A 13,200-nucleotide genomic window follows, 5' to 3' on the forward strand; every position below is an offset into this window, starting at 1 on the left:
GATCCCCCCACCCACCAGGGCCCCGCCCCAGATAGGAACACAGGACGGGGCACCAGGGTGGGGTGGGGATATCTGTCTGCCCTTCTCTGTGTTCTTGAGCAGGGGTGGTGGGCTGTAACTGGCCACCCAACCAGGGAGGGGCTCGTCCCAACCCCAGGGGCCTGCCTGCTCTCAGCCTCCTGGCCCCTTCTCAGCCAACAGGACTCGGGCCCCTGGCTGTGCCCCCACCCCCCGGCTAAGAGCACCCAAGGGGCTGCCTCATTCTTCGTGAACCAGTCCTGGCCTTGCTCTGGCAACATCGGTGCCAACACGGGCCTCTCCGACCACGCCTGAGGACCCTGGGCTCTGAGTGGGTTCAGCAGGATGATACCCTTGGGGGAGGGTCCCAGGCTCCCACCACCTGTCGAATGCTGGGCAGGTGGCCTGTGTCACCCCACTTGACCCCACAGAGATTGGGGCAGACTAGCCCTCACCTCACTCTCTCCTGTGCGAGCCCACCCTGCCCACATCTGTGCTCTCCTGAATGGTTAGTTTTGATGGTAGAACCTCGGAACACAGGAAGTCAACTTACCTCACAGGAAGGGAAAGGTGAGGACAGAGTAGTGAGGAAAAGAAAAAAAACAGGATTCGTATGGTCAGGTCAGGGTCTGGAGTGCGGCCCAGGACTCAGCCTGGTCCTGCCCACCCCACCCACGCTCCCCGGGGGCAGACGCCGGAGGGGTAAGGTCCAGGGTGGTCAAGACCCCCGCCCCCCTCTCCCCCAGCCAGCCCTGAAGCGGAGCCGCCAGCTCAGCAGGACCAGGGTGGTCCCCAGTGGGCCTGGCCCAGGACCCCTCGCTGCCAGGAATGTCCCCGGAGGGACGCCCACTCGGGGCTGTGACATCAGACCCTGTGAACGCTTGGGCCCAGAGAAATGCAGTGGTTCTCAAAGTGGGGTCTCCACGCCAGCAGCATCAGAACCACCCAGGTCCACCCCAGACCTCTGGGGGTGGGGTGGGTGGGGGGAGGTGGGTGTGGTATCTGTTCAGTTGTCATCTGTCGTGGAGGATCCTAACTCTGCTTCACTTTGAGAACCACCGTCGGGTCCCCAATGCAGCAGCCAAGGGGGGTCCCAGGCCTTGGGCCGCTGCCTGCTAACCACCTTCCTCTCTGCAGTCACCCATCGCTGCCCTCTGGGCTCTGGGCAGGGACACAGGTGACTGTGCTGGGCCAGAGGGCGCTGTGGGACTGTTGGAGAGCCACCCTGGGTGCAGTGTCTGTTCCCAGCCCTCCCCCCACAACCATCCTTTCCTCCCCCAGGATCCAGGGAGCAGCATTGCACCACAGAGCCTGCCTCCTGGCCCAGCTCCGTGTCCAGTGGTCCTCATTCTGTGAGAGGTGTCTTGGGGTCCCAGTAAGCGAAGGGACAACAGGCCACCCCTTTCGTTGCCCCCCAGGCCTGCCTGCTCTGCATCTCAGCCTCCCGATCCTGGGGAAGCTGGATCAGAACTGTGTCCTGTTGCCCTGCCAGCCGAGACCCAAAAACGTCCCAGCACCAAAAATGCCACCTTCTCGGAGCCACTTCCTGCGGCAGGGATCGGGGAGTGGTGGGCCAGCCCTGCACACGGAGCCCTGGCTCCTGACCTAGCGATCAGCATGGCCCCTTGACCCACACTGACCTCAGCCGTCCGCTCCCTTGACCCCCCACCCCCACCCCGGCGTCCAGTGCGCAGGCAGAGCCCAACTCCTCTGAAGTGGGAGTCATGCGGGGACCCCTCCTCCTGGGCCCACCAGCTGGGGGCGGGTCTCCTCCAGGGACCAGGAGAGGAAGGCCCCCAGCCCCTCTGAAGGCGCGCGCATCAAGGCAGGTGAGCAGGCAGGCAAGCTGACCCCGCACCCAAAGTTAAGCCGGGCCCTGCGGCACCCTGTGGGCTCGGCATCAGAGTGGTGCAGCCCAGGGCTGGCTCGGCGCCCTGAGGAGATGCGGTCGGCACTGCCCACCCCCCCCACCCTGCCCCGAAGCCAGGCCCTGGGCGGAGGCAGATGGAGACCCTGGGACAGACCTGGGTCTTACGTGGGTACTCCCCTCAGTCCCTGACTCAGTCAAATCCCAGACTGTGCTACTCAACACGGCAACACCCATCCGGGGACTCGGACGGCTCCACCAGGGCCCGGGCTCCGGAAAGCCCGACAGCAGACACCAATCCTCTCACCCAGATCCCAAACCCTGCCCCCAGGAGCCACCTCTAACCAGCATCTGCGAGTGTGGGCGCAGCATGGACTGGAGCTGTGCCCTCCCTGGAAGCAGCTCCTGGAAGAGTTCACGGCTCCACCCGGATCGGTTCCAGGTCCTCGTCAACCCCCGTTTACACTGGCACTCGAAAGCACAGGCTGTTCTCTCTGTGCCACGGAGGCCTGAACAGGCGCCCCAGAGCCCTGATAGATACACAGAGACCTTCTGGCCCACCCACCGGGGGTCCTCAGGCCAGGCCACGGTTGCCCCCTCCTGCCCCCTTCTTGAGGAAGGCCAAGACACTCCCATGAGCCTCAGCATCTGTCTCTACAAAGACCCCTAGGGCTCCTCTGGCCCAGGTGCTATGTCCCCCAGGGGGCCGCCCCCGTGGAGGGGCAATGGCCTTGAAGCTGAGACCCCCCCAGCCCAGTGCTGCTGGCTGAGCTGGGCTGACCTAGCAGGGGGCCCTCAGCCCACAGGGCGGGCCCAGCCTCTGCCCCGTCTGCACACCAGTCACCCGGGACAGCCATGCTGGGCTCCGTCCTCATGCATTGACCGCACCAGGGACACAGCGGCCCTCGGCGCCCAGGGCACTGCACATGCACACGGCCTCATGCGGTGCACATCCACTGCTGGCAGGCGGGCTGCAGGCAAGGGCCCTCGGCAGAGAGCAGCCAGAGGTCTCGCTCACTGTGGCTGGACAGCAGCTCTTCCCCAGGAGCGCCTAGGTTCCCTGCTCCTCGCTCTCCTCCCCTCACCCGCTCTAGAAAGGCTCTGGACATTAAGCCAAAGACATCCTTCTGGGTAGGGCCTCGCCTGCTGGACAGGTCTGCTGCACTCACAGGAGGGGCACAGACCCTCCTTCCCCAGGGCGGCCTTCCCCTGAGCATCCCATGGGGTGGTGGCTGGGAAGAGGGGCCCTCCAGCTGGGCAGGCGGGGCTGCACACCCGGCGGGGGGATCTCGAGGCAAGAGCTGGGGTGGACGGGGTGGGGGGTGAGGCCTCCACCCCGCCCCAAGGCAAAGCACAAGGCAATGGCAGGACGCCAGGCCCCGCAGCTCCATCTGGGGAGTCCTGGGATCGGCCCTTGGCTGGCTCCGTGCACCCTAACCCTGCCCACCCCCAGTTCACGCTGCTCCAGCAACAGGTCCTGGGGTCTGCCACCCCTTGGGGCTCTGGCTAAGGTCACAGCTGGGTGGTCGGGGCTGGCCGGAGCGGGCGACAGGGCTCGCGTGGGGCAGGGTCTCTGCCTCAGTGCCTTTTTCCCTGGGGCCCCCCATTCAGGGTTCGGACCCAGCAGCAACCCTGAGGTTTCTTATGGGCAGTCAAGGTCACTGGGAACGGGGGTCTTGACAGACAAGTGGGGAGAGAGATCAGAGAGCAAAGGGCTCTGACCAGAGGGGTCTCCTGACCCCCAGACTCAGGGGCCAGGACCAAGATTCAATGAAATGAGTGTGGGCGGAGGCACGGCTTAGGGGTCACCTAGCCCGTCCCCTCCTTTAGCAGGTGGGGTCTGAGACCCTCCTTGTGGGACCTGTGCACAGCGGGAGCGGGGGCTCCCGGGGCCTCTGGGGTGGCCCTGGAGGCCCAGCCGGCAGCTGCGTGCAGCGAGGGGGCTGCGTGCCGACAGGCGGGACCCTGGTCAAGAACATCTACCTTGTTCCACCAGCCCCATGGTGGTGCCGGAGGCCGCGGTGGACATTGTGGCTGGAGCGGTGGTCTGTCTGCCCACTGTTAGCACCGGGTTAGAGACGAGGGAGGGGCGGACACAGACGGGGCGGGCAGGGGAAGGGAGGGGGAGAGACAAAGGAAGCAGAAGAAGATTAGAGTCCACGGTTGGGTGGCGAATGGCTCCAGAGTCCCGTTCACAGGAGAGTGGGAACAGGACCCAGACCAAGTGACAGTTGGAAAGCGTCTGCCTCCTTTCTCCTTAGAAAACCCCCGCGGGGGCTTCTCGCACCCACTGGGTGGGTGTGCGCACAGGACAGGTCCTATTAGTGTTGGTGTGACAGCATGCCCCCCCTTCCCTGCAGCAAAAGTAACAGGATGGGGTGCTGAATACAAACGGACAAGAACGGACCCCAGACGCTCCCGCACCCGACGACGCGGGCGACAGACAACCACAGGACAGCCAGAGGGTGACCTGCCCCTCAGGGAGACGCTGTGCCCAGCGGGCCTGCCGGGGCCCCTGGCCTTGGGGTCGCTGACAGACCCCCTAGAGCAGCCGCACGCTCCCAGCCCCACCCACCCTCAGTGCCCCAGGTGGGCGGCCGCCAGCATGTCCAAAGCTCAGCAGGGAGGTCCCGGGCTCTCCTCTCCCCTCCCACACACAGAACGGGTGCTCAGAGGGTTCAGGACAACAACGAGGCCACAGAGGTGCCGACCAACACCCGGACAGACACACAGAGCTGTGGCCCAGGTGGCAGGCAGCTCAGACACTGGGCGTCAGGCGAGGACACAGAGACCCAACACGCAGGGACGGGGCCGAGTGGGGGTGGAGGGCGGACCCCGGGGTGTCGCCCATGGAGCCCAGGCCTCGCTGCCCTCAGAGGACAGAAGGCCAGGCTGCTGAGCAGTGGAGGAGAAGGGCCATCGGGGTGAGAGGGGTGGGCCGTGGGCCACAGGTCGGTGGTGAGCCTTCTCTTCGGGGCGAAGACTGTTCTCACCTGAGAAATTTCTCGTGGCCAGCATAGTGGTGAGGATGGCACCCTGGGGAGAGACATATAGCTGAGACCAGGAATCCCAGCCCCGACCTCAGGCTCTGGGTGCCCGGGCAGAATCAGGGTCACAGCCTTGTAGACACAAGACTACAAAAGTGCCAGCTGCATGGCCAGGCCTCCTTCTTGCAGAGCTGAGACAGCAGCTGCCCACTGACCACAGCCCTCCTGCCTGCAGTAGTGCTCCGGGGAGACCCACGAGGGGCTGGCCTCCCACAGGTCAGCCCCCTGCCACCTCCCCCTGACCCCCAGGCACCAGCTAGGGTGCTCTCCTCACCAAGCCCACTAGGGTCTGCGGCTGGCTGCTGGCTCACACGAAAGCAAGCAGCAGCGACCAGGTGCACAGCATGCCCTAGGGGGCACCTGGCCCACGGGCAGGCTCTGTGCACCTCCAGTGTCACTGTCATGTGGGGGCTGAGTCCACCTGGAACATCTGGTCTGGGGCGGTGCTAAGGTCACTGGGACCCCTGTGCCTCCCCTTACCAAGCCAGCCAGGACCCCTCTGGCCTCTCTGAGCCTGGGGCTGTCAAGGGCAACACCCCCAGGGGGGGTGGGGTCAGCAGGCAGGGGCCGGGGTGGCTGGGCCGGGTCTCACCTTGAGCTTTCTTCGGGCATTGAACTTCTTCAGGCACTCCACAGTCTCCTGCCTGTGCATCATAGAGGCCACAGTGGAGCGTTGCTGTGGAAAGAGAGGTGTTAGCTTTGCACCTGAGGCGACTTGAGATGGGGATCAGGGAGAGGGACAACAGGGCCGTGGCACCTACGGGGGCCAGCAGGAGGCCATCCATCCCAGCTGCTGCCTGGCCCCAGTGCATCACCCCTTACAGCCTGCCTGCCCCCACCTCATGCTCACCCTGCTGGCACCCCAGACGGCTGTGTCCCCGACCCATGGCCCCCTGGCTTGTCCCTTGTCAGCCTCCACGTTCTGTTCCCTTACATGAGGGACGGGGCCTCTCTACCCCCAGAGCCCTGTCCTCCCAGAGACTGAGGCCTGTGCCTGTGCCGTGCCCAGCAGACCAGGGGGCCCGTCAGAGGCAAGGAGCGGGGTCAACGCGCTGGGGACACTTACGCAGACCCACGGGTGCTTCAGCGCCTCGTGTGCGGTAATGCGCTTGGCGGGGTTGATGGTCAGCATCTGGTTAATGAGGTTTTTGGCTTCAGGAGTGACCGTGTCCCACTCGGGGGATGGAAACTAGAAAGAAAGCAACACGTGGGAGAGCCTGAAGCCCCCACCCCAGGCAAAAGCCCGAATTCTCTGAGGAATCTCATCCAGGTCATGATTCTGGGGAGGTGGTCCCGCCCATTCCCTGCCCCCCGCCCCGACAGGGCGGGGTCCCAGCACTCACATCGTAGGCCCCCGCCTTGATCTGCTGGTACAGCTTGTGCTGGTCCTCGTCCCAGAAGGGCGGGTAGCCCACAAGCAGGATGTACAGGATCACCCCTGCGCAAAGCAGAAAGCCGGCCTCAGGCTGCCGCCTGGCCCGCAGCACCTACCCCTAGAGCCCCCGCCCCCTCCCAACCACCGCCCAGCCCCGCCCAGCCCCCGCCCCCACGCAGCCCCGCCCTCAGCCCTTTCCCCTGCAGGCCCCAGCCCCGCCCCCACCACCACGCAGCCCCGCCCCCAGCCCCTACACCTAACACCCGACCACGCAGCCCCGCCCCCAGCCCCTATCCCCGCAGTCCCTTCCCCGCCCCCATGTAGCCCCGCCCCCAGATCCTACCTCCAGCCCCCCAGCACCCAGCCCCTACCCCTACAGGCGCCCCCCAGCCCCCATCCCCCAGGACCACGCAGCCCCGCCCCCAGCCCCGCCCCCACGCAGCTCCGCCCCCACCCCCCCGCTGCCCCTACCCCGCCCCCAACACCACGAAGCCCCGCCCCCAGCCCATCACCAACCCCGCCCACCACCACGAAGCCCCGCCCCCAGCGCCTACTCCCAGGCCCAAACCACCAAGTCCTTGCTCCCACCCCCTATCCCTGCAGTCCCCAGCCCCTGCCTTCGCCCCTGAAGCCCCTGCACCCCAGCGCCCACCACCACGCAGTCCCACCCCCAGCCCCTACCCCCACCCCAAAGCCCCCGCCCCGCCCTCGAAGTCTCTGACCCCAGCCCCTACCCTCAGTCTCCACCCCCGCAGACCTCCAACCTCAGGCCCCCACTCATTAGGTCCCCCACACCCGCAGCCTCCCAGAACCCCTCAGCCCCCACTGGTGCCTCACCCCCAGCCCCCCACTAGGCAGCCCCACCCCCACCCCACACTCCCCAGACCCCACAACCCCTACCTGAGCCCCACACCCAGCAGAGCCCATCCCTGTGCCCTTGGAACACAAGTGCAGTGACACACCAGTCAGGGCACACTGCTCTCCCCACCAGGGGACAGGGGGTCAGAGGCCCAGCTCCTGCACTTAACAGCTGCGGTGGCCTTGGCCTTGGCTGCGATGGGGACCCTGCCCAGAGCCAGTGAGCCACATGAGGGCACTGGGGTCCTCAAGTGCTCCCCCCACCCCTGAAGTGTCACCTCAGGTGCTCAGCTCTGCAGGGGATCCTCAGGCAGCCGTGCCAGAGTGGCCTGCACAGCCCCCTACCCCTCCAGCACCCTGCCATCCTTGCACCCAGGCCTTTCACTGGGGAGGTGGGCTTCTGTGAGTGGGGAGGGGCCCCCTGGCTGGGGGCAGCCCAGGGGCGGGTCTGGCACAGCCCAAGTGGCATAGGCCCATGACTCCCTCCCCGAGGCCCCACCCACCGACACGGAGGCCTCACCGCATGCCCAGATGTCCACCGGCTTGCCATATGCTTCCTTGCGCAGGACCTCTGGGGACAGGTAGCCTGGCGTGCCAGCGAACCCTGCAGACAAGGAGGAGAAGTGTGAGGGCTGAGGTGGCAGCTGACCCCCGCCCCACCTCCACCCCCACCCCAGCCCACCAGGACACTCACCAAACCACGCCTGCTGGTCCCCCTGCACCTCGATGGCCAGGCCGAAGTCCGCCAGCTTCACTGCAGCCCCTTTGCACTTGCTGGCCAGGAGCAGGTTCTCAGGCTGCAGGGAAGGCGACGAGCCAGTGGGCGTGTGGTTACACCCGGGGCGTCACGGAGGGAGCGGTTTGCAGGCTGCCCTGTGGGGGCCACCCTGGGCGTGGCTGACACCCTGTGACCTTCCCGGGGACAGAGGGGAGTGGGCTCACACCCAGGGAGGCGACCGGACTAAAGGCACCCTACAAGCCCTAGCAGGTAGCATCCCCACCCCACGCCCCCATCTGGGCGCTGAGACACGGTGGGGGGCTACCTGAGGATGGTGACCCCAGAGGGCACGGAGGAGGACCACGGGCCCCATAGCCCGGGCACCTCGGAACATCAGCCCACCAAGTCCCCCTGGCTTGGCTGTCCCACCCCCAGGCGGGACAGGCCCGTCGCAGGCCCCATCCCCGCCCGCCTGGCCTCAAGGAGCAGCAGCCTTGCTCAAGCTGAAATGACATTCGTCCCCATCCCACAAGAGCACCAAGGGGGCTGCCGTCCTTGACCTGGGACATGTGGCCCGAGGGCCCAACAGGGTCCCTGTACACTGAGTCCTGTACACAGGGCCCCTTCCGTCCTGGCCCGGCCACCTCCCGCGGTGGTAGCCTCTGGACTTCCCCATCGGTGACCAGGCCAGGGGCTCCTGGGGCCCTCAGCCCCCTCACCAGGCCACCCTCCCAAAAGGGAGGCCCACTGAGACCACACTGCCATTTCAGGGTAAACACCACCCACACAACTGTGTAAACGCTGCTTGTAACCCTGACGTGTTAGATCGTGATAAGAGGCCCTTGGAACCCATCAAAGATGCTGCCCTGTGGCAGGAACCAGGGACCCTCTGGGCTCCATCCCTACAGAAGACACATGATGGGGACATGTGGCCCTACCCACCCAGCACAGCCTGGAGGCCCCTGAACACCTTCATTTTGCCCACGTGAGCCAGGTAGGAGGCCCCCCCACCTCCTCCTGCACCCACATGAAGCAGTCTGAAAGAGCAGGGGCACAGCTGTGGCCGGCCAGGGGGGTTGACCTGAATTCCACAGATCAGAGAGAACAAAACCACACTCCTGAGAAGCAAGACTTAAGTGAGCTTGGTCTCAGGGAAGGGCTGGGGATCCTGGGAAAGGAGGGGATGCAGCAGAGCCCCGCCCCCTGCAGCCCCTGTGCGCTCTCCTCCCTCCCTTCTCCCTGCCTTGGCTGAGAGCAAACCCACCATGGCAGGGCCTCTGGGGCTCTGTCCCAGTCAGGAGACCAGGAGGCAGGGCCCTCTCCAGAGGAGGGCACTCAGCCCTTCACACGTGGCGGGAGGCTGAAGGGTGCTGTTTGCCCCCGGGGTCACAGCTGGGCTGTGGGGAGCACTACCGTGGCCCCAAAGATAGCTATGAATCATGAACAAGGTGGGGATGCATGCCTCCAAGGGATGCTTGGAGGTCCTGAGCCTACCAAATACGGTGACAGAGGGGAGACTCATGACAAGGCAGGCCGGCAGCGCAGGCACAGAGGGCCACAGGACCATGTGGGACATGCAGAGAGGGGGTCCTGAGCCTGCTCCTGGCGGGACCTCGTCCCCAGAGCAGCGCCACAAAGATCAGCTCTCTCTCTCACACACACACACACCCTGGTGGCCCAAGGAAGGTGTGACCCCGTTCAGTGTGAGCACACATCCCATGGGAAGGCTGGTCTCAAAGGCCACCTGGGGACTCTCTGCAGGAATGACAGGCCCACGCCCACCCCCACCCCAGAGAAAAAGCCAACAGGAACACAGCTTGGACAGACTAGGAGGCAGGGGAGGGGGAGGGGGAGGAGGAGGGCTGCTGTTCCTCCTGAGGCCATGCTGTGCCCTGCAGGTGACAAACCAGTTTGCCTAGAGCTGAGCCTGGGGCAGCAGAGACTTGCAGCCTGGGCTGGACACTGGCAGAGAGCAGGGAGGCCGGCCCCTCACCCCCTGCTCCCTTGGCATCAGCCCTACCTGCATGCCCCACGCCAGGTCTGAGCCTCACCTGGAGCCCAGAAAGAAACACCCCAAGTAGACATAGGCTGATTTTTGACACCTGCCCTCTCTCAATCCTGGACCCTGGAGGGGTCTGGAGGGACATGTGCAGACACACACATGCATGCACATATACACACACCTTTGTGCTCACACATGCATGCACACACACACACCTTCATGCACACACACCTCACACACATGCATACGCACACACGCCTTCACGCACGCACACACACCTTCATGCACACACATGCATGACATACACACTTCACACATACCTTCATGCACACACACGTATGCACGCACACACACGTCTGCATGCACCCACATGCATGACACACCTTCAGGCACACACCTCACACTCATGCACACACACACCTTCATGCACACACACCATCACACGGACACGCATGCACACACATGCGTGCAAACACACATACATGTGAGCACATGTTTCTCCTGCCTCTGTGCACACATACGCACATACCCACACAAGTACACACATGCACACCTGCACATGTTCTCACACACATCTGCTCATGCACACACATACGTGCACATGTCCCCACACACACAGCATTTCCTGGCATGCTCACTGCTCCTCCGGGGTCTCCTTTCGCAAGACATGCAGGTACAGACAACAGACACCTGGCACAGAGCAGGGTGGGGGACTCACCTTGAGGTCCCTGTGGACGACCCCCATTTGGTGGCAATGGAGAACCGCCTCCAGGATCTGCTGGATGCAGTGACTGTGGCAAACAGCAGGGTAATTAGTGAGAGTGGCCTGAGGGGTGGGCAGGTGTGTATGGCACTGGGGTGGGGTCCCCTGCCTGGCGGGCTCACAGGGGAGCAGGGAATCGAGATGTTGCCTGCCATATAAGAGAGGAGACGCCAGCCAGAAGGGGGCCTCTGGGGCTCCTGCCTCACCCCCACAGGTCGGCACAAGGCATGGCCAGGCCCCCTTCACCCCTCGCCCTGCCTTCTCCTCTGACCAGGCTCACGGAAGGGACACTCAGAGGAAACATCCCTGTTCTGGGGGCACCTCCCCAGGCGCATGCCAACCGAGCCTGACCCTGAGCCAGTGGCCCCTGAGAGGGAGGCCAGGGCTGAGCCCACACCCTGTCGGGCAGGCTTGCAGGGGGAGAGGAGGAGAGGGCCTCGCTCTGTCCCGGGCGGTGCCGACACTGCGGCCAGTCGTTCAGGTGTTGGAGCAGGTGCTGTTCCAACAGCCCTGAACATCCACACGGCTGCTGGTGGCTCAACTCCGTAGCAGCCTGGGGGGGACGGAAGTTCTCCTGGCACAGAGGCAGCCCAGCTCTGCCCGGAGCCCCGAGCCAGGGAGCAGTCTGGGAGGACTGGCTGGAGGGAGAGGTCAGGGTTATTCTCAGGCACCTTGGACACCTGTGCGTCAGCAACACTGCTGCACACCAGCCCCAGGGGACCCCGCCCCCCTGCCTCTGTGCACACAGCACCTTGAGACCTGGGCCTGCCTGCTGCCCCCAGATAGCCCCAGGTGTCCGGACCGTTTCCAGCTGCCCCCAGAGCCAGGCACAGGCCACCGGGAGCCTACCACCCAGGGTCTCAGTCACAGCCCCTCTGGGTGGGGGTGAGTGAGGGATGCAGATTGCCTCAGAACGCCTCCTGCCACGGCTGGACCCTGACTGAGGGTCAGCTGGAAGGGTCAGCTCTGTTTTCCTGACAGCAAACTCAGAGAGGGGGCAAGGGACCAGATCTGCTCCTCAAATAGTTCTGGCCACCTCTGGAAACCATCCGCCAGCTGCATAAAAAAGGAAACTTGGGTGTCCTCCTTGCAGAAGCCACGCCCTTGGACCCCCGATGGTGACAGGTTCGTGAGCTTTGTGGGGGTCAGAAGAAGCCAGGGCCAAAGCTGTGGGCCACAGCCCCCCTCCCATGTCCTGACTCTCCTGCCCTTGTGTCCTGGGGCCTCTTGTCTCTATGTCCTGATACTCCTGTCCCCGTGGCCTGGCCTAACTCACTCCCAGAAACTGCCTCCTTGTTCTTGTGACTCACATAGCCCTCATCTGCCTGGAGCAGTCCCCTGTGACCCTCATCCCTGTCCTGGTGGCACCAGGCCCACATCCAGCCACCACCAGACCCTGTTACTGCAGCCATGGGCTCAGCCCCCATGGGCTGATCTCCCACTGCAAGCTCATCCGGGAGACCTAATCTGCTGGCCAGAGCTTGGCCATGAGGTCTGGGAAGCTCTCCTGGGCCCCTCTTCTGAGGTTAGGGCAGGCCACCAGCACTTGCCACTGAGGCCACCTAGCCAGGGCCCAGGCAGGGGAGGACTCTGCCAGCCTCCAGAGACCTGCCACCCGGAGTGTGTGTGCACAGTGCTCGGCTGCAGGCCCCCAGACGCCCGCACACTGCAGCACCCACTTGGGGCGAGGGAGGCCCCTGCTAGACTGGCCCTATCCTGTGCTGCTGCAGCTCGGCCTTGGCTGTGCGTCTGTGTGCCCAGCTGTGTGCCCTGCCCTCCCCCAGTGCCCCAGCTGAACTCACAGCCCACAGCAGGTGTTTCCTGGGCCCCTGGCCGCTCCTGTAAGCCCTGGGTGATCTGGCTTCAAGCTCAGACCTCTGGGATCACTGCTTGTCTCGCTTGGGGTCTGGCCCATCTTCCACTTTCACCCTCGAGACCCTTCCTGGATCTGACCCTGGACAACACCCTGTGGACTCCCCCATGCTGGTCACCCCCCTGCAGCCACACGGCAGCTGCGTCCTCTGTGTGAGTGTCTCTGCACTGAACTGTGGCCTCTGTGACAGTAGAGGCGTGGCCCTTTCCTCTGCACTGTGTCCCTCGCCCCATCCAGCAGAAGACATTCCGAAAACATCTGTTGGAACCACGGGTCCATCTGCCATAGGACAGATGGATGATGTTGGCTCGGAGGGGGTAGGCTCACCCCCTGCCCTCCTCCTCGTCCCCTCTTGGGGATGCAGGGCCCAAACCGTCGCCAGAGATGTGAGACCACAGCGCCTGAGCTGGCACAGTGTCTGTGTCACCCCAGGACCATCACGGGTCTGACTTGGCCATGTGGCTGAAATCAAGGCCTACAACTCAGGACAGACCCTGCTCCAGGGGCTTCACGGCCACCCTGATGGAGAAATGGAAGGGCAGGGGTCCCGGGTGCTCAGGAACCAGCTAGCTAAGCACACCGCGTCCCCGAGAGAAAGCTGTGTGGGGCCTCCCTGCCCGTGCAGCCGTGCCAGCCGGTGTCCAGGACCAACGTGGGAGCTGCCTCCACGGCCTGCAGA

The 13,200-nt window shown here is 64.6% G+C and overlaps 1 protein-coding gene across 9 annotated transcripts in view; it reads right to left on the reverse strand.

The window, feature by feature from the left end:
• The window catches only part of CAMK2B (calcium/calmodulin dependent protein kinase II beta), an 82,332-nt gene that overhangs the window by 12,371 nt on the left and 56,761 nt on the right, over positions 1-13,200 (reverse strand). For 6 of the 9 annotated variants that reach the window (XM_053896903.1, XM_053896906.1, XM_053896902.1 and 3 more), the window contains exons 6-13: positions 10,604-10,676; positions 7,860-7,962; positions 7,686-7,769; positions 6,276-6,370; positions 5,999-6,121; positions 5,525-5,608; positions 4,879-4,921; positions 3,869-3,943 (exon numbers count right to left, since the gene is read on the reverse strand). In XM_053896903.1, coding sequence (XP_053752878.1) covers positions 3,869-3,943; positions 4,879-4,921; positions 5,525-5,608; positions 5,999-6,121; positions 6,276-6,370; positions 7,686-7,769; positions 7,860-7,962; positions 10,604-10,676 — 680 coding nt within the window. The remainder of the gene's footprint in view (positions 1-3,868; positions 3,944-4,878; positions 4,922-5,524; positions 5,609-5,998; positions 6,122-6,275; positions 6,371-7,685; positions 7,770-7,859; positions 7,963-10,603; positions 10,677-13,200) is intronic. The other 3 variants (XM_053896908.1, XM_053896904.1, XM_053896910.1) reach the window with 1 other exon arrangement.

This window comes from Panthera pardus, unplaced genomic scaffold (genome assembly GCF_024362965.1).
Source record: "Panthera pardus isolate Hobbes unplaced genomic scaffold, ASM2436296v1 HiC_scaffold_8, whole genome shotgun sequence".
NCBI classification, from domain to species: domain Eukaryota; kingdom Metazoa; phylum Chordata; class Mammalia; order Carnivora; family Felidae; genus Panthera; species Panthera pardus.